Source organism: Danio rerio, chromosome 2 (assembly GCF_052040795.2).
Source record: "Danio rerio strain M-AB ecotype USA chromosome 2, GRCz13ab, whole genome shotgun sequence".
NCBI classification, from domain to species: domain Eukaryota; kingdom Metazoa; phylum Chordata; class Actinopteri; order Cypriniformes; family Danionidae; genus Danio; species Danio rerio.
Window position 1 is genome coordinate 10,795,094 of NC_141022.1, and position 20,301 is coordinate 10,815,394.

The 20,301-nt window shown below is 36.8% G+C and overlaps 1 protein-coding gene across 1 annotated transcript; it reads left to right on the forward strand.

Moving 5' to 3' along the window:
* Positions 1-10,405: 10,405 nt before the first annotated feature.
* ahsga (alpha 2-HS glycoprotein a) lies at positions 10,406-15,269 on the forward strand. Its single transcript, NM_001100029.1, is given in 7 exon segments — positions 10,406-10,818; positions 11,867-11,977; positions 12,049-12,124; positions 12,244-12,398; positions 12,484-12,588; positions 13,672-13,740; positions 14,711-15,269. Coding segments are annotated over 7 exon segments (1,161 nt in total). The 5' UTR covers positions 10,406-10,506; the 3' UTR covers positions 15,044-15,269.
* Positions 15,270-20,301: the final 5,032 nt, after the last annotated feature.

Consider the following 20,301-nt stretch of genomic DNA (forward strand, 5'->3'; position numbering starts at 1 on the left):
CTATGCTTTAGAATTATTTCTGGGATCTTGAACTTTTGTTAATCTTTACTTCTGATGTGACAACTGCGACAAATTTATCTGTTCTTTTACAGACCCTTATGTCTTCAAATTTACCCTTTCGTTATGTTTGGGATGAAAAAATCCACTGAATTAAACTGCTGTAAAAATATATCAGAAAAACATTTTTTTCACTTTGTTTTGTATAAATCTGTTAATCGACCTGATCAAAACTACTAAATGTGTTATTACAAATCCAGGATTTTGACTTTTAATTGCCAAGATGTCACTTATTTCAGGAAAACACACAAAATGACTTATGTTCAGTATACAAATTTTTATTTTGCACTGGAACAGATGATCAACAGCACAAAAAAACAAACAAAAACAAATTGTACCTCATCCCAACAATAAGAACCCTTATCAATCAATCAATATATTATTATATTGTAGTCAATGAGGCAAAACCCATCACAAACATACATTTCTCAAAATATCTGTCAAAATAAGATTTGTCACAAAAAAATCATTCAATTTGCTGAAACAAGAAGGTTGTGGCCAAATTAAGAGTCAACAGCACCCCACAGTGGATGAAAACATTATTAAATACAGAAGCTGTTAATTCATGGTTATTTTTTCAATAGTATCTGGATGCAGCCTTTATGCTGCAAGCTGAGATTGCATCACTCAGCGATTTAATGTCAGACACAACGCACTCAAATGGAGTGAGTGATGCCACTGTGACGGATAGGGTTAGGGATGGGGTTAGGAGTGCGCATTAAAAAGCACTGGATGCAGCTCAGATTGCACTGCACCAGGTCTGCATCCGCACCCCTCTCTATTTTTTGCAGCCAGGACAATGTTGAAATTCATGTCACACAATCTACATTGTTTTTTTTTTTATGAAATAATATTATATTTGCACATAGAAAGTGTTCATCTGCCATGTGATACCTCAAGTTGTCATAGATAACAGAAACTAATGGTTCTTTGTCATGACTATGTTTGTCCACCAGATGCCACTGTAGTTCGCCAGCAACCCCCAGCGGACTACAGTGGCTTTAGAACTACATTTCCATACATTCTTTCACACACACCCGGTCTGTCATCTACACTGATTTACTACCACAGCTGTCTCCATTCTCCGTGATTACCTGGACTATATATTCAGTCATTCATCCTCTGTTTGTCAGGTGGTCGTTGTCCTTGTTGGTATGTTGTTCCTGATCCTGATACTGATCCTGATCCTGATCTTGATCTTGATCTTGATCTTGGTCTTGTTCAAAAGGCTTCTGGAACATTCTGCTGCTGACTAATAAGCAGTTGCATCGTCTAGCTGGTCAAATGTATGGTATGGAAACCTTATATACCTGCTGAACCCGTCTCATACAGCTGCCATTGCAAGGCTCAGACACTTTGTAGAGAGGAATTTAACACAACTGCCTCAAGGAGTCGCCAATGGAAATAAAACAGACACGCACAAAAAATGTGCATACGCCTGCCAGAAAGCTGCCGTGAAGCTGCGCACATTCCCATGTTCAGTTCATTGTTAGTAAATCCAAACGTGAGCGATTCTGAGCGTGAAACCTGGCGTACGCAAAGTTTTTGTGCGTACACAGCGTTGATACATGAGGCCGCTGATCAGGCATGTGCTTACAAAGCTGAAATTGAGAGACTCAAGAATGCTGGTTATGTGGAGAAACTACAACCAGGTGAAGCTGAGAAATAACAAGAATCATGGTACATCCCTCACCATATGGTCACCCACAATGGCAAGAATCGTGTCGTGTACAATTGCTCATTTCAGTATTAGGGACAAAATTTGAATACTTTGCTACTACCAGGTCCCACTTTGAGCCCCACCTTGCTAGCAGTGTTACTACGTTTCAGAGAACACTCAACAGCTCTGAGTAGCGACATACGAGGGATGTTTCATCAGGTGAGGCTGCTCCCGGAAGACAAATCCTTGCTTCGGTTCTTGTGGAGAGACATGCTGTGTCACATTTGCTCTCCAAAAACACGTACAAGACCACAGTCAACCCGGAGATCAGGTGAGGGAAGTAATCAAAAAGTCATTCTATGTTGACAACTATCTTTACAGTCTCCCCTCCAAAGATGCAGCCAAAGGTCTTGTTGATCAGCTCTGTTCCCTATTGAATGAGGGAGGCTTTGAACTGCGTCAGTGGGCCAGCAATTGTCCAACAGTAGTCGCTCACTTTCCCTGTGATATAAGATCGAATAACTGTGAGCTCTGGCTTAGTCAGGGACTGCAAGATACCCAAGAATCTACCCTGGGACTGCTCTGGCGCTGTCAGTCAGACACTTTGCACTACAAGCACAGGGAAGTGAACTGTACTAAAGTAACCATGCGCAGCATTTATTGTGTCCTGGCCAGCCAATACGATCCCATTGGCTATATTATCCCCTACACCACAAGAACGAAAATACTAGTGCAGCGTCTATGGGATAAAAAGCGTGATTGGGACGATCCACAACTGCCTGAAGATCTGCTCAGTTTATGGAATTCATGGGAGAAGGAGTTGTGTGAGCTAGACAAGATAACACTGCCAAGATGCTACTCCAGTCCAGACATGGATGTACCAACTAGCAGACGAGATGTACATGTATTCTGTGACGCGTCGGAGAAGGCTTATGGGTCTGTGGCCTATTTGAGGACAGAAAGCACAGAAGGACAGGTTGAAGTTGCCTTTCTAGCAGCCAGGTCCCGTGTTGCCCCCCGAAAACAACAGTCTATACCTCGCCTTGAACTGTGTGCAGCTCTAAGTGGTGCCCAGCTCTCCAAGGTCTTAGTCACAGAGCTCACATTACCCATCTGTTCCTTAACCCTCTGGTCAGACTCCACGACTGTACTTACCTGGTTATTGACAAGTTCTTGTCGTTACAAGGTGTTTGGGGGAACACGGATAGCGGAAATTCAAGAACTCACAGCTTCTGCAAGCTGGCGATACATACGATCAGAGGACAATCCTGCGGATAGTATTACAAGAGGAAAAAAGCTGTGTGACCTAGTCAAATGTAACCAGTGGAATCAAGGCCCCTCATTTCTTAAGCTGCCTGTGGAGACTTGGCCAGAGCAGCCATCCTTGCCTGCTGAAGAGCAGCAGCACGAACTAAAGCCAGCTGTGTTTTGTGGAGCAATTACAGTCACACCCTTGCCAAATCCACAGCAGTATGAGACAATGACTGAGTTCATAAAAGCGTGTAATCAGCAGCTATACGGGGCGGCCAACATTACATGTGCTGATGAACAAAGAAAACTGGAACAAATTATTCTTTGTCAAATCCAAACTGAATCCTTCCCTACTAAGATGGCCCAACTAAAGTCCGGTAAACCAGTATCAGGTACAAGCCGATTGGCTTCTCTTTCTCCTGAACTTGACCCTACCACTGGTCTCATTCGGGTAGGTGGCCGTTTAAGACATCGTACAGAAGCAGAGCTGGACTGTATTCACCCCATAGTCCTTGACTCCCACCATCCTGTAACTAAACTCATTATTAAAGATTATGATGAGAAGCTACATCACCCTGGATCAGAACGAGTGTTTGCAGAGATGAGGAGAACATATTGGGTGTTACGAGGATGTGAAGCAGTTCGGAGACATCAGCATCAATGTGCAGAGTGTCGTAGATGGAAAGGGAAACCAGAAGTTCCCCTGATGGCAGACTTGCCACTTGCAAGACAACAGCTCTTTAAACCTGCCTTCTTCTCAACAGGGATGGATTGCTTTGGACCTTACCTGATTAGGATCGGACGGAGAAATGAGAAGAGGTGGGGCATAATATTCAAGTGCCTCACGACCAGGGCAGTGTATATAGATCTGTCGGCCAGTATAGATTCTGATTCATTCCTAATGGCCTTAAGACGTTTTATCGCTCGACGAGGAAAGCCATACGAGTTACTAAGTGATCAAGGCACTAACTTCAAAGGTGGAGAACGAGAGTTGAAGGAATCTCTTGGCGCCTTGCACAGCGAGCTCCAAAGTCATCTTGCCTCCCAACAAATTAAGTTTGTCTTCAATCCACCGGGAGCACCCCACTTCGGGGGATGCTGGGAGAGAGAAATACGTTCAATTAAAGCTGCTCTCCAAGTTACACTAGGGGCACAGACTGTGACAGAGGAAGTTTTGAGAACAGTCTTAACTGAGATTGAAGGGATACTTAACTCAAAACCGCTCAGCTACACATCATCAGACATTTCTGATGTAGATCCAATCACTCCCAACTGCTTCCTCATTGGCCGCAGAGATGCCTCACTGCCCCAGGTGGTGTATCAGGACTCAGGAGTGATAAGCCGACGCCGTTGGAGACACAGCCAGCTGTTAGCAGACCACTTCTGGAGGCATTTTATTAAGTACTACCTGCCCAGTCTCCAAGTTCGGCAGAAATGGAAAGCAGAAAAGGAAAACCTGCAGGTTGGCGAAGTAGTGATGATTGTCGATCCTCAGCTCCCTCGAGCTCTATGGCCAGTGGGGAAAATTGAGCAAGTACACCCAGGAGCAGATGACAGAGTAAGATCAGCCACTGTACAAGTTGGAAGGAAAACATATACCCGACCCGTAGCACGTTTGGTTAAGCTGCAAACCCTTGTTGATGATTAATCTATCTTAAGGAAAGAACCTTTTGTAAATGTGCGAATTCAATTATTGAATTCGGGGGCGGCTGTTCAAAAGGCTTCTGGAACATTCTGCTGCTGACTAATAAGCAGTTGCATCGTCACTGTAATGGGCGGGACTTAGAGAAGGAAGAGAAGCAGGTGTGCAGAGCAGATAAAGAGCCCGAACTGAAATCACTACAAAGTTAAAGTTGTCTGCTTATCTGCTCACGTTGCATGCAGATTAACACAACCGATGATGTATATAGTTGTGCGTGCACAGAAAGTAAGTGTATTTGGTTTTGTTGATGTAAATGTTTCGTTATTTTAGATCGCGGGTGAAATGCGCCATAGCGCCATAACGTAATAGCGCCTAATGGCCGATTTTGAAGTTGTAACTGATAATAGTCGATAATTAAGTTAATTTTCATGTTCAGTATACCTAATGCACGTAATGTTAACACTTTACATGTACAAATGTAATTTTCTTCGAGTTATTTACCACTTATACTTGTTGATTTATTATCTCATTGGAAAATGTGCCTCAGCCACGTTTAGTGGTCTATTGGTGCCCTCTTGTGGACAGTCACGGAATTACTGCTCTAATTATTTCTAATTAATTCTAATTAGTGTGCGGTTACTGCAATTTGTATTCATATTTTATAATTATAAGTATTGTTATTTGAAGTTCTAATTGTTATTTATAAAATTGCTTATGTGAGATTATTTTTGTATTGTTTCAGAAAACCACAACTTATCATCAGTAAATGTTTGACTGAGAAATGGAGTCTGAGTGAATTTCTTATAGATGACAGTAAACAGTTCTGACCGATTGTCTGCAGGGATTCAGATACACCAGAATCAGTGTTAAATTAAAACCTCAGTTACAGATCTTGCTCTTGTATCTTGTCTTAGTGTTAAAGTCTAGTTCAAGTTTAATCTGTTTGAGTAGCTCGTTTGTTTGTTTATTTTGTTAATTTGTTACTTTGATTTTTGGATTTTGTCACTGTTGCTGCACTTTCACATTAAAGATCTGCACTTGGATTCTACACCCGTTTTTGTTCCTGTTCTTGATCACCATAACGTGACAGTTCTTAAGGTAAAAAAAAGCAAGTTATATCTCAAGAAATGGTGTAAACATTGCCACAATTTTTGAGAAAGGTCACCACACAAAATATTTTCTGGAGGGACTGGTTGAGTACTAAACAGACAAAACAATCACAGACAGTATTTTAACAGGTACAACTGATTGCACTTGATTGCAAGTTGCCGAGTGAGAATATAATGGCAGTGAAAAATAGATTAACCATAACAACAGGCAGAACACATGAAACAACATAATAAAAACAAAAATAATAAAAGTATTGATTAAAGTGCACCAATGATACAAAATCAACTATTGGAAGCTGTTTGAACAGACCTCTGTGTAGGCATACTGTGTCCATGGGCATAATGGAGTGATATAAAACACAAAAGGTCTCTTTTTAAAATGCCTTGAGGTTAAAATAAGATCCAAATCTCAGAGATTTTGAGGCCCACTGCAATTTGATGAAGCAGTGTGGTTTCCCCTGCCCTCTGAATTAATTGATATATATTAGGACGAAAGTACTGGATCACCCATGCCAATGCAATCTTTCAAGTAGTGTCTTTTGCAAGTGAAAAACACACAGTAAGAAGAGGTCGCTCTCTTGTGAAACATTATGGTGTGATTTTCACCTGTATGGCAAGTAGAGCAGTCCATTTGGAGGTTGCCTATTTTCTAGACCAGGGGTCACCAAACTTGTTCCTGGAGGGCCAGTGTCCTGCAGATTTTAGCTACTACCCTAATCAAACACACCTGAATGAGCCAATCAAGGTCTTAGGTATACTTGAAACACCCAGGCAGGTGTGATGAGGCATGTTGGAGCTAAACCCTGTAGGGACACCGGCCCTCCAGGAACGAGATTGGTGACCCCTGCTCTAGAAGCTGATTCTTTTGTTATTGCATTGCATAGATTCATATGTAGAAGGGGTTGGGTTGCAGACCCCACCGAAGAAGTAAAATGGCATCTTTCTGGTCTGAACCTCACCAAGTGGTTCGTCGGTTAGGCTCAACCACATAAATGTTAAGTGATGGCTCTTGCTGGCATACAAGTAGATTGCAGAAAGTGCCTATTCCCCTTACTTTAACAAGAGGGCCAAGGGCAACAAAACCAATGGTGGCAGCTAAACTATAGGAATATGCTTTCCAACCCCACAACCAGAGCCAGTACAGCAGCAGCTATACCAGTCACCCAGGGTTGTCTCAATGAGCCCCCACAACAGACAGAGCCTGATCCGCCACCACTCTGGCGGAAACTGACCAATCCCTTCCCAAATATTGCACGATCCCATCCAGGATGTTCCAGAAATGCAACAGCAGGAGGGTTTGGGAGGTAGACCAGTTCGGGCAAAGGCTTAAAAGGCTTTAAATGGAAATCTGTCTCTCAGTACTCTGACCTACATGTTTGGGGTGTACTTTCTTTAATCATTCTAGTAGTTTTCTATCATTGGTAGAATATATATTTGGTTGAGTAAAATATTTCACCACCATTTTAGTTACATATAACAAATGCTATATGTCAAAACTTTAACCCACGGAATAAAAAAATAAAACTGATTAACATTCAAAAGTCTATTGTCTTTTTACAGTAACAGTACACCTTTTACTTACAGTAAAATACAGCAAATTGCAATATGCAGTAAGTTATTACAGAGTTTTTACACTAAGTTACTGTAAAAGTGTGGCAAAGTCTAACAGTGTATGTGAATGATTTCTAAACAAAGTTTTAAAGTACATATTGAGAAAATGAAATGTAAAAAAAGGATCAATGTCTTAAGGTGCTTGTCAGAAGTAGAGTAGGTTGAGAACTGTCAGTCATTGAAAATAATCTATCATGCTGTGGTTAGATTACGAAAGTATGGTTTACAGCTCTGCAACCAAAACATTACTTAAGAAAATAGAAGTAGTGCAAAGCCAATCTTTATGCATTTGATTTGGTGCATTTAGATCTTCTCAGGTAAAATCATTACAAGTAAAAAAATGGGAGAATTTCCTTTACAATATCATGGACTTTAGTTGAGATTATGGTCTGGGTTGAAATGACATTCACAAAATCATTCAGTTCAGCAACTTAATAAAAATCATTGGGAATATGAATGTAAAGCTTTAAATAAATAATAAGCTTTGATTGGTTAGTACGGAGGACTGCATATAGCTTGAAATTAGAAAAACATGACACGTCAACACAATTAAATGTTCATCAATATATAGATCAAAAATGTTATTTTTTATTAGGTATTTACATATCAGTCTGGAGCCAGAGTCTGGAAGAACAGGAGCAGCATTATTTATTCCTACATTTAAAATAAAAATTGCAATAAAGGTTATCAGATCACATGTCAGTCTTTGCTACTGAATTGTTAGCAATTATATAGCTTTACAGTGGCTGGAAGAAGTTCAGCCAGCAAGATATACAATGCGCACTGACTCAGTGGCTGCACTCACTAGGTTGTTATGTGGCTGATCTGAAGCTTGGCAAAATCTGATTTTTAAAATCCTGCAATGTTTGTTCAGAACATGCCAGCTAAGGATACTAGTAAGATTTTTATGGGTGCCAGCACTCGTTGGGGAGACTGAAAGAAGAATGAGATCATCTAGCAAAGAAAGCAGAAAAACAACAAATTAAAAACAATGCAACATTAAGACATTAAGTAAATCAGAACTCAAAAGATTCATTTCAATAGAAGCAAGAAAAAATAGCAAACATAAGGGGTCTAAAAGAAGACATCTATTTCAGATTCAAGAGTGTGGTCGAAATAAATAAATGTGTGTGTGTATGTGTATGTGTGTGTGTGTGTGTGTGTGTATACAGTATATATATATATACAAAATGAACCGTCAACTTTCATTCATTCATTCATTCTTGTCAGCTTAGTCCCTTCAACCCCTATCAATCTGGGGTCGCCACAGCGGAATGAACCACCAACTTATCCAACAAGTTTTTACACAGCGGATGCCCTTCCAGCCACAACCCATCTCTGGGAAACATTCACACACACACACACACACACACACACACACACTTATACACTACGGTCAATTTAGCCTACCCAATTCACCGCATGTCTTTGGACTGTGGGGGAAACCCACAGAACACAGGGAGAACATGCAAACTCCACACAGAAACATCAACTGAGCCGAGGCTCGAACCAGCAACCCAGCGACCTTCTTGCTGTGAGGCGACAGCACTAACTACTGCGCAACTGCTTCGCCCAACCGTCAACTTATCTAGCATATGTTTTACACAGTGAATGCCCTTCCAGCTACAACCCAGTCACTGGGAAACATCCATACACACTTATTCACACACATACATTTAGACTTAGACTTGTGGGGAAAACCGGAGCACTGTTCCAAGTGAACAGAGAGAACATTCAAACTTCACACAGAAATGCCAACTGACCCAGCCGAGGCTCCAACCAGCGACCTTCTTGCTGTGAGGCAATTGGCAAATGTGCTACCCACTGTGCCACGGTGACGCCCTATATATATAAATATATATATATACACACAGTTGAAGTTAGAATTATTAGCCTCTTTTTGATTTTTTTTCTTTTCTTTTTTATAATATTTCTCAAATGATGTTTAACAGAGCAAGGAAATTTTCACAGTATGTCTGATAATATTTTTCCTTCTGAAGAAAGTCTTATTTGTTTTATTTCGGCTAGAATAAAAGCAGTTTTGAATTTTTTAAAAAACTATTTTGGGACAAAATTATTAGCCCATTTAAGCTGTTTTTATTCGATAGTCTGCAGAACAAACCATCATTATACAATAACTTGCCTAATTACCCTAACCTACCTAGTTCACCTTATTAACCTAGTTAAGCCTTTAAATGTCACTTTAAGCTGTACACAAGTGTCTTGAAAAATATCAAGTAAAATATTATTTACTGTCATCATAACAAAGATGAAATAAATCAGTTATTAGAAATTTCTAAAACTATGCTTAGAAATGTGCTCAAACAATCTTCCCTCCATTAAACAGAAATTGGGGAAAAAATAAACAGGGGCGCTAATAAGTCAATAAGTCATGGGGGCTAATAATTCTGACTTCAACTATATATATATATATATATATATATATATATATATATATATATATATATATATTCCAAAAATATGCACACTCCACATCAGTATTTAGAAATGACCATTTTCGTTGGGCTGCCAAACCACCATAAAACACTTGTTTTGTTTTATAGGAAACAAAGCAGAAAATATAAAGACAACTATAAAATAAAAAGACAACATATATTCATAAATAGAGCTGCAAAAACTGCTAATTTCACTAAAGAAAACAGGGCAGGGCATCAAAATATTCAAATAAATTGGTATTATTTTCCAACCTTTGTTTCTGATATTTCAGATTTTTAACATATGTGTAGTGTTAGTAGTAACACTCAGGTGAACAGTCACTTCAGAAAACATGTTTACATGAAGTCATGTTTGCTTTACATTGTTGGATGTTGGAAAAAACAGCAGAAGAACTTTTTTGAATTACAGTATGTTTTTAAAATCTGACATGTTCACTGCTGCAAAAACTTTTAGTTGTATGATTATGTTTGTTAAAATGCAGATTTATCATGAATTCAATAAAACGCTGTGAATGCGAAGCTCACTCAGGTCCCATACATGTGAGTTTCATGCCCAAGGACACGGTCAAAGTTTAAAAACACCCCTGCTTCACAAAAACCAAACTTCAATGTGAACTCCCTCTCAAATTGCACAGTTGCATTTACTTTGGCACTCAAAGAGGTTCACTGGTGTCATTTACATAACAGACATCAGAGTGTCTTTACATTGACCATTTAGTCATGACTGAAGTACAGCACACATATATATATATTCAACAAACAAAGCTTCATTCACTTCATTCTGTACATTCGCTTCAGGAGTACAGGTTCTTGCTGTTCAGCATGCAACTTTGGGCTACAGTTTCTGTTCTTGGGCTCCTGATAACGGGTTCCTGGGCGCAGGGGGTACAGACCACTGTCAACTTGGCTGAATGTGATTCTCCAGAGGCTGAAGCAGCAGCTCTTGCAGCACAAGATTACCTCAACGCTCAGCACACCCATGGTTACAAATACATCCTGAATCGTATTGAGGGCAACAAGGTCATCAGCAGGGTAAGCTCATGATCATAATGAGAATGCCCGTGTGATGGTTGCAGTACACTCTTAAAAATATATCTGTATTGTTTTTAAAGCTCCACTTTCCAATGTGTGGAAAGTCTTTTTTGTGGAAAGTGGAAAACTTTTTGTTAAGAAATTAACATTTGGTGTTAAAAACATCTTTTACTAAAGAAGTTTATTATTACTTTATAATAACTGCACAATATGAAACATTTATTAAGCCTTAGCAAATATGTGTTAATATTCACTAAATTAAGTCACAAAACTGGGAGAAGTTGCATTAACATTAATATACATAATTTAGTATTTAGTATTTTGCATTTGCCTATGGGTCAGGAATATCCCCTTTGTAGCTGTATTTTTAAAACCACTTACTAATGTGTGTTAATGCAAAGTTAATGCTCAACAAAAAACAAATGAACTATTTTCTAATGAACCTTCAGAACAAATGATTAATAGTGTGCAGTTATTGGTGTTGTCAAAAGTAACTTATTTGTATGGAGGTTTCCCTGTGTATTTTCCCAATATTCTGTTTAATTTTTGACAACACAGTTCTAAACATAAAAGTTTCGATAACTAATTTCTAGTTACTTATTTATTTCAGTCTTTGCCATGGATGACAGTGCATTTACATTTATATATAGTATAATTTTATTTAATTATTTAATTTTTCTAGTATTCAGCTTAAAGTAAAATTCAAAAGCTTAATTAGGTTAGTTAGGTTAACTAGGTAAAGTATAATCAGGTTATTGTGGTTATTGCATAACAATGGTTTGTTCTATAGACAATAGAAAAAAAATAAATATATATACAGAACAAACCATTGTTATGCAATGACCACAATAACCTGATTATCCTTTACCTAGTATATATATATATTAGTATATATACTGTATATTGCTTAAGGCAATAATAAGGCGAATAATACAGTATATATATAGTATATATATATATATATATATATATATATTTTTTTTTTTATTATTATTGTTGTATAATAATCCAAATAATAATGCATAATAATCTAAATTTCTCTTTGTAGCCCAATCATGAAGACACTTATCTTATGGAGTTGGATTTTCTGGAAACTACGTGTCACGTCTTGGATCCAACACCAGTGAGCTTGTGCCCAGTCAGACAACAGCGCAGTACGGTGAGAACTATGTTCATTTTGTAAACATGTCATATATTGTAATTATCTAAAACGTTCTTATCCTTTTCAAGGCAGTTGAGGCAGATTGTGATTTTGCTGTGACTAAAGGCCTGTCAATTGTGGCATTCAAGTGTAAAACTGAGATTGGTAAGAAGAAACAAAACAAAAACCAAACAAAAATGCAATGGTTTCATCTTATAAAAAGTCAACACATACTTCAAACTCTCTCGCTCTCTCTCTCTCTTTGTGTGTGTGTGTGTGTGTAGAAACAGACGATGATTGTCTAGGCTGTCCTCACCTCCTGCCTTTAAATGACACAGATGGTCTGCAACTCATTGAAGCCTCTTTAGATAGTTTTAATCAAAACAACACACTAAAGACAAAGTTTGCACTCTTTGAAATTGGACGAATGACATCTCAGGTAGGATAATAAATGAAAATAATGTATTGAAATAATAAATAAATCTCATTATTGACGATATTGTGCTGTTGTCTATTTTTGGCAGATTGTCAGTGGAGTGCCTCAGTACTTTGCAGAATATGCCATTATTGGGACAAACTGCTCAAGTTATGTTGATGATTCATGCATCCCTCAGAATCACACTGTTGCTGTAAGAACCTTTAAATACCTTGCAGAGAAAGAACTATTGGCTAATGTGCTATTGTGTAATTACTTATTATGCTAGTTTGCACTTGTTATGGTACAGCACATTGCATTCATGATTTGTGGATGATATTTCCACCGTCAAAGGTGCTGAATAATTATAGTTATTTTGTATATGTAAATACACATGCATGCATATATTTGAAAAAAAAAGGTTTTATGAACATCCAGTTGGCAACCACATGTCTAAAAGTGAATTTGTAAAAGTGATGGAAGTGGTATGGATGTTTATAACAGTTACAATACTGTTATAATAGTTTGATTACAAAATACTGTGGCAGGTGGAGTGACTTTAAACCATTTAAACCCATAATTATTCTGGTCCGGTGAGGGCTTCAGGTTGCGTTCTTGTGTTTCTTTCATCATGCACAGATGAGTGATATGAGTGATACCCCTACAAAAGCAGAGAGAGATTCTTTAGCACTTCACATGAAGACATTGCTCAGCATTTCTTCTTCTCTCGTTGCTTATATTTCCTCTAGATATTGTAATGTGATGTAATGTAATGTGATGACATGAGGTGTGCTGTCATGTTGATAGTGACGTAATATACTGTTATATTGAGTGGCCCTTAAAAAGCATCCTCTAAATTGAAGTTCTAAAGTTTGAATTAAATATTTTTTTTCTGTGCATGACACATTGACATTACAGCACAGAACAGCTCTTTCAGAATTATCTTGGACAGAATCAAGGATGTTCTTAAGTGTACATGCAAACATTAAATGTTTTGATTTTATCTAATTTTAACAGTCTTCATAAGGCCCTTCTAAAGTCAATAAAAACTACTCATACTCAATTTACTTCATTATACCTACTTTCTGTGTAGTGCTACTACTTTTTCAGATGGCTTTACTTAAACCAATCTGTATGCCCAGTTTTCATGATCCGGTCAAATCCCACAACTTTTTTATGTGTGTTAAATATCCTGTTTTCTCAGTAATCACCTTAGATTACAGAACAAAAAAAAAAGTTTGAATAAGCCTTCATGTTGAATTCAACATATGTCTAATCTGCATTTGTGTATTTTTAGATCCATGGCCTGTGTCTAGCTGAAGGTTCAGCCGGTCTGATTGATGTTGACTGCAAAATCTTCAACCCTGTAAAGAACACTTTGTTATTCCATATAATGTCCACTTACTTAGAAACCTTTTAAAATGGATACAATTATAGTTTTATTTATATCATATCATATATTATTATATTATAGAAACTTGTATCATATACATTATTAATTTATCATCTTATACTTAAATTTTATTTTAGTTAAAATTAAGTTTTAGTTTATTTTTTTTATTTGTTTTACTGTTTTTTTCCTGAAGTGCTTTTGACTGCAGTCTTGACTGCAACATTTATACTTTTTATTTACTATACTATTTATTTATTTATTTATTTATTTATTTATTTATTTGTTTGTTCGTTCATTCGTTCGTTCGTTCGTTCGTTCGTTCGTTCGTTCGTTCGTTCGTTCGTTCATTTATTTATTTATTTGTTTGTTTGTTTGTTTGTTTGTTTGTTTGTTTGTTTGTTTATTTATTTATTTATTTATTTAATAAAAATAGTAATCCCTAATGAAGTTGCAAAATAAATAAATAAAACAAATTTGTAAACATTTCCTCCATCTGTCAATAACAATAAGGTAAGTCCCATCCCAAAGCCAAAGTGAGTATAATATATATAGCTCAGCTAGCCATTAAACTGAAGCATAGATTTGAGTAACTTACACGTCAGTGATGTACTTGTATTTTTAACAATTCACAAGCAGATGTCTTTGCTAAAAACTCTGAAAACACTGTATTATGCATGCCAGGCCAGGCATGATCACTTTGAAAAAATATTTTGATATGCACAAACAAGCCTGTAATCCTCCATTGTTGATAGTCAAGTACTCATACACAGTGTGATATTTCCATCTAAAATATATTGGCAGATGTAACAACTATTTACAAGTATTTATCTAGTTTCTAAGACTTTTGACTTTCAGTTTCATTGTTAAAATTATTGTTGTGTGAATGTATGCTTAATGACACAATTTGAAAATATTTGTATTTATTTATTTTCATTCATGACAGACCCAAACTGTGCACACAGAAAGCAACAATGCCACAATGCGAGTCCAGCAACTACTGCACGCCCACACTTTTGGACCTCAGCACAACCCCACCGTTCATGGCCTCAGACATCACAAGCTGACAGCACTCCATGACCCTGCACAAAGTGGTTTGATCTCTGCAGAATCCACTGAATCAGCAGAGGTAGTAGCTGTGCTGCCACAGGAAGCCCATGTTGTAAAGCGTGAGGTCGCTGCCCCAGAAAAGCCAGCTGTAGATGCAAAAGTAGAAAAAACACCCATTCTTGTAGACCCGATTGCTCTCAGCTGTCCAGGAAAAAAGAAACATTTCTAATTTGGTCTAATATCATGAAACCACAAACATAGATGTATAGGCCTCAATATAGTTGTCCGATGAGTTCCGAGATCAGCTATCAAACTCATAACCATAGCTGGTAAGCAGTAAGTGTTTTATGACAAAGTAGCTACATGTATAAACAACACTGGCCTGCCATATTTAGGAAGCAGTTATGGCTTTGCCTATTGTATTCCATGGTGCTGTAATAAAATGCTTACCTTGATCATTTTGTTTATCTGTGCATTTATATTTTTAGCACTTAGCATAGTTTCACATGATTTCATACAATGTTTCACAAGTCTTGAAGTCAGTCTTTCAAACTGAGATCAGTTAAAATTAGTGCTGTACTTCTGGAATAATAGACTTAATCCTGAGTATTGGTTTCTCACAGTTTTGCAAATATGCTACAAGTAGTGTGGCCGCTGCACTAACATCTAACACAACTGTCAAGCAGAAACAGCTACAGCGGGGAAAATAAGTATTGAACACATCATCATTTTTCTCATAAAATATATTTACAAAGGTGCTGTTGACTTGCAATTTTCCCCTGATGTTGGTAACAACCAAAGAAATCCACATATGCAAAGACAGCAAATTAATTAGTTCGAAAATTAATTAATGCTTAATAAAATGAAGTGAAGCAGAGAAAAAGTATCGAACATATGAAGAATAATGATAATTTTTTTTTTAGTTGAACTGTCAATCAGATGTAATGTGTATTTATATAGCGCATTTAGAGTATAGGGCCATACACCCAAAGCGCAATATATATATATATATATATAGTTGAAGTCAGGACTATTAGCCCCCTGAATTATTAGCCCCCTGTTTAACACATTTCTAAACATAATAATTTTAATAACTCATCTCTAAAAACTGATTTATTTTATTTTTGTCATGATGACAGTAAATAATTCATTCATTCATTTTCTTGTCGGCTTAGTCCCTTTATTAATCCGGGATTGCCACAGCGAAATGAACCGCCAACTTATCCAGCAAGTTTTTACACAGTGGATGTCCTTCCAGCCGAAACATTCACACACACACACACTCATACACTACAAACACTTTAGCCTACCCAATTCACCTGTACCCCATGTCTTTGGACTGTGGGGGAAACCGGAGCACCCGGAGGAAACCCATGCGAACACAGGGTGAACATGCAAACTCCACACAGAAACGCCTACTGAGCCATGGTTCGAACCAGCGACCTTCTTGCTTTGAGGCGACAGCACTACCTACTGCGCCACTGCCACAGTAAATAATATTTGACTAGATATTTTTCAAGACACTTCTATACAGCTGAAAGTGACATATAAATGCTTAACTAGGTTAATTAGGTTAACTAGGCAGGTTAGGGTAATTAGGCAAGTCATTGTGTAATGATAGTTTCTTCTGTAGACTATTGAAAAAAATAAATAGCTTAAAAGGGGCAGATCATTTGTATCTTATAATGGCTTTTAAATTACAAAAAATGCTAACTGCTTTTGTTCTAGCTGAAATAAATCAAATAAGACTTTCTCCAGAAGAACAAATTATATCAGACATACTGTGAAAATGTCCTTGCTCTGTTACAGTTTTTCCCAGTTGTTTACACACACTTTCTGAAAGCATGAGTCATATTGTCAGAACTCTACACACAAATCACAGAACTCACACACATTGGGCAAAACTCTTCAATTCTTCAGCAAAATGAAACTCTATGTTCAAAACAATGTGATTTTTTCTCAAAATGGTATTTTGTTTTCAAATGACACAAACAAGCCATCACATGAATAAGAACCAGTTGATCACTGATCTGCTTAATGTAAAACACTATGACTACTTCTTCTCCTTTCATAATGACGTACTGTCAGCCTTTTTTGTCCAGTGTTACACTTACTACAGACAGTAGATAGGGGTACATATGTGCATTGTAAAATATTTCAGAATATTGTTTTATACAAAACACACAAATACCAAATATATTTTACACTATTTTTCCCACAAAAACAGTTTACAAAAATCTTCATGCCAACAAACACAAAGTTGCACAAAAAGTCGTCTACATATACCATCAACAGAAGTATTTACTGAATACAGTTCCAGTAAAAAAAACAAAAACAGCTATACTGCATCCTCTTTTCTGTTTTGGTCTGGCTAAGCAGTGGGGGAAATGTCTCCTTGCATGGCAAATCCAGCCAGGAAAAGCATCAACTGCTATAGTTTGGAGAAGGGGTATACGTGTGTGTGTGGATTTCGGGTCATACACTTTCCATCCCCAGTCAGAAAAAAAAAACCTCATTAGGACTGAAGAATATGGAGGGAGAACAACTATAAAACCTGGGTGGGCAGAGAAGCAGTTAGAGAACCAGATGATCTCTGATTTCTAAATTGCAATTATGTGTGACAGGTGTTTGCTCATGTGATGAGTTAGTATGCAAAGTAGGGCAACTGACTTTACAGTTTTGAATGACAGTGTGTTCTTAGTGAAAACAAGAGATTTCCTGCTTGAAAATTGAGCCAAATGCAGAGAATTGTGTGTAGTGCTTTGAAAAAAAAAAGTGTGTTTTAAACCTGAAATTTGAGTATAAAGCAGGGATTGTGCTTGTAGTTAAGCAGAATTGGTCTAGGGTTGCATGTTATAGACATTCTGTCTGAAGAACAAGTAATTGTGTGTAAACAATTGGGAAAACTGTAACTACAATTTCAATGACTGTATACTAACAAAATGCGGTCTTATGCTTCCATCTAGTGGCTAAAATTAGTATTGCATTTTAATATCCCATGTAATTGCTTATAGACACTCTGTGAGCATAAATGCATTCATCTGCATTCATTTAAAGAGAAAACTTCAGCACTGATATTAGTGAGTTTGAGCAAAAAAACAAAACAAAAAAAAAACAAATAAAAATAACGGTGAATGTTTAGTAAACAATATGAGTGACAGCAGTGGGTTGTGTGCCAAAGCGTTCAGAATGAGCATACCTATCATCCACAGGTAACAAATCTGGCCCAAATTTGGCATAAGACAAGACAAGACATGGGTCAGATGTCAGATGTAGTATTTGGCCCAGATGTTCAAAATTGATCTGTGGGCCACAGTTTGACCTATCTTGACCCACATTTAAAATGCATTAAAATATTTTTTCAAGTAAAGAAATGTTTCAGTACACAGTCGTTTCCATTTTCCTGTTTGCATCTTTTAATGCCTTCATTTTAATTCAGGAAACAATCAAGATTTAATTGATTTAAATATAATCGTTCCTGTTTGTTGCATCTAAATTTTACTTCTATATTTTTTATAACCAAAATATTATTTTACAAATTATATTATTATTAACGAAATGCTATATAGAGACGGGAGTGTTTTAAAGGTCAAAGTCAATTGTTTTTACTCTGATTGTCTTATTTCATGCACAAGCACACCTCCAACTGTTCTGATTTAAAAGTGAAAATTAATAAATTATTAAACACAAAACAAAAAATGAAATAATGAGTCAAAAAACTGAGGCGCTGTTTAGGATTTAAATCAAACTTCGCTTATCAACGCATACAGTACATAAAACACGTACATGCGTAATACGTAGACTATGGGCACTTTTATGTATATAATAATATAATATATATATAATATATATATATAATATATATATATATATTTATATATAGTTGAAGACAGAATTATTAGCCCCCCTGAATTATTAGCGCCCCTGTTTATTTTTTCCCCAATTTCTGTTTAACGGAGGAAAGATTGTTTTAGAATATTTCTAGGCATAATAGTTTTAAAAACTTATTTCTAATAACTGATTTATTTTCTCTTTGTCATGATGACAGTAAATAATATTTTACTAGATATTTTTCAAGACACTTTCTATACAGCTTAAAGTGACATTTAAAGGCTTCACGAGGTTAATAAGGTGAACTAGGCAGGTTAGAGTAATTAGGCAAGTTATTGTATAATGATAGTTTGTTCTGAAGATTATCGAAAAAAAAATAGCTTAAAGTGGCTAATAATTTTGTCCTAAAAATGGGTTTTAAAAAATTAAAAAACTGCTTTTATTCTAGCCGAAATAAAACAAATAAGACTTTCTCCAGAAGAAAAAATAGGCTATTATCAGACATACTGTAAAAATGTCTTTGCTCTGTTAAAAATCATTTGGGAAATATTTAAAAGAGAAAAAAAAAATCAAAAGGGGGCTAATAATTCTGACTTCAACCGTATATATGAGCAATATCACATTCGTAGCTCGTATATGCACGAATTCGATATGGCTGTATATCGGCACTGGTGGGAGGCGTGCGATGGCTTAGTGCCCCCACCAGTGCCGATATACAGCCATATCGCACTGCTACGAGTGTAATATTGCGTTTATACAACAGTTTGACGGCATAATTGTGTATATAAAAACAAAATCAAACATGGAGAGTCTCAAAAACCCTTTTGTATGTGGAACTACTTTCTTCCACATTGGATTCAAATCATAAGCTGACAGGTAAACAGTTGAGCGTGCATCTTTTAAACTTTAGATCTGTAGTGTCTGCTTTTTGCTGGCTGTATGTGGGTGGAGTAATACACAAAGGGTAAAGAGGCTGTAGGAGTTCTGATATTGCAGCACGGCTATCAGCCAATCAGATTTGAGTACCAGACCGAACAGTTGTATATATGAGCAATATCACACTCATAGGAGTGCGATATGGCTGTATATCGGCACTGGTGGGAGGCATGCGTTAGTGCTTCCACCAGTGCCGATATACAGCCATATCGCACTGCTACGAGTGTGATATTGCGTTTATACGACAGTTTGAAAGCATAATTGTGTATATAAAAACAAAATCAAATACGGAAAGTATCAAAAACACTTCTGTATGAGGAACTACTTTCTTCCGCGTTGGATTCAAATCATAAGCTGACAGTTAAACAGCTGAGCAAGCATTAGATCTGTAGAGTCTGCTTTTTGCTGGATGTATGTGGGCGGAGTAATACACAAAGAGTAAAGAGGCTGTACGGGTGCTGATATTACTTAAATATATCACTGCTATCAGCCAATCAGATTCGAGAACCAAACAGAACTGTTGTATATATATATATATATATATATATATATATATATATATATATATATATATATATATATATATATATATATATATATATATATATTCATTTTTGAGTTATAAAGATTAAAGCAGAAACATCTGTCCATATTTTCTGTAAAAAAATATATGTTTTGAAAGTATAGTCGCATCCTGAGAGTGAAATCGCGCTGATGATA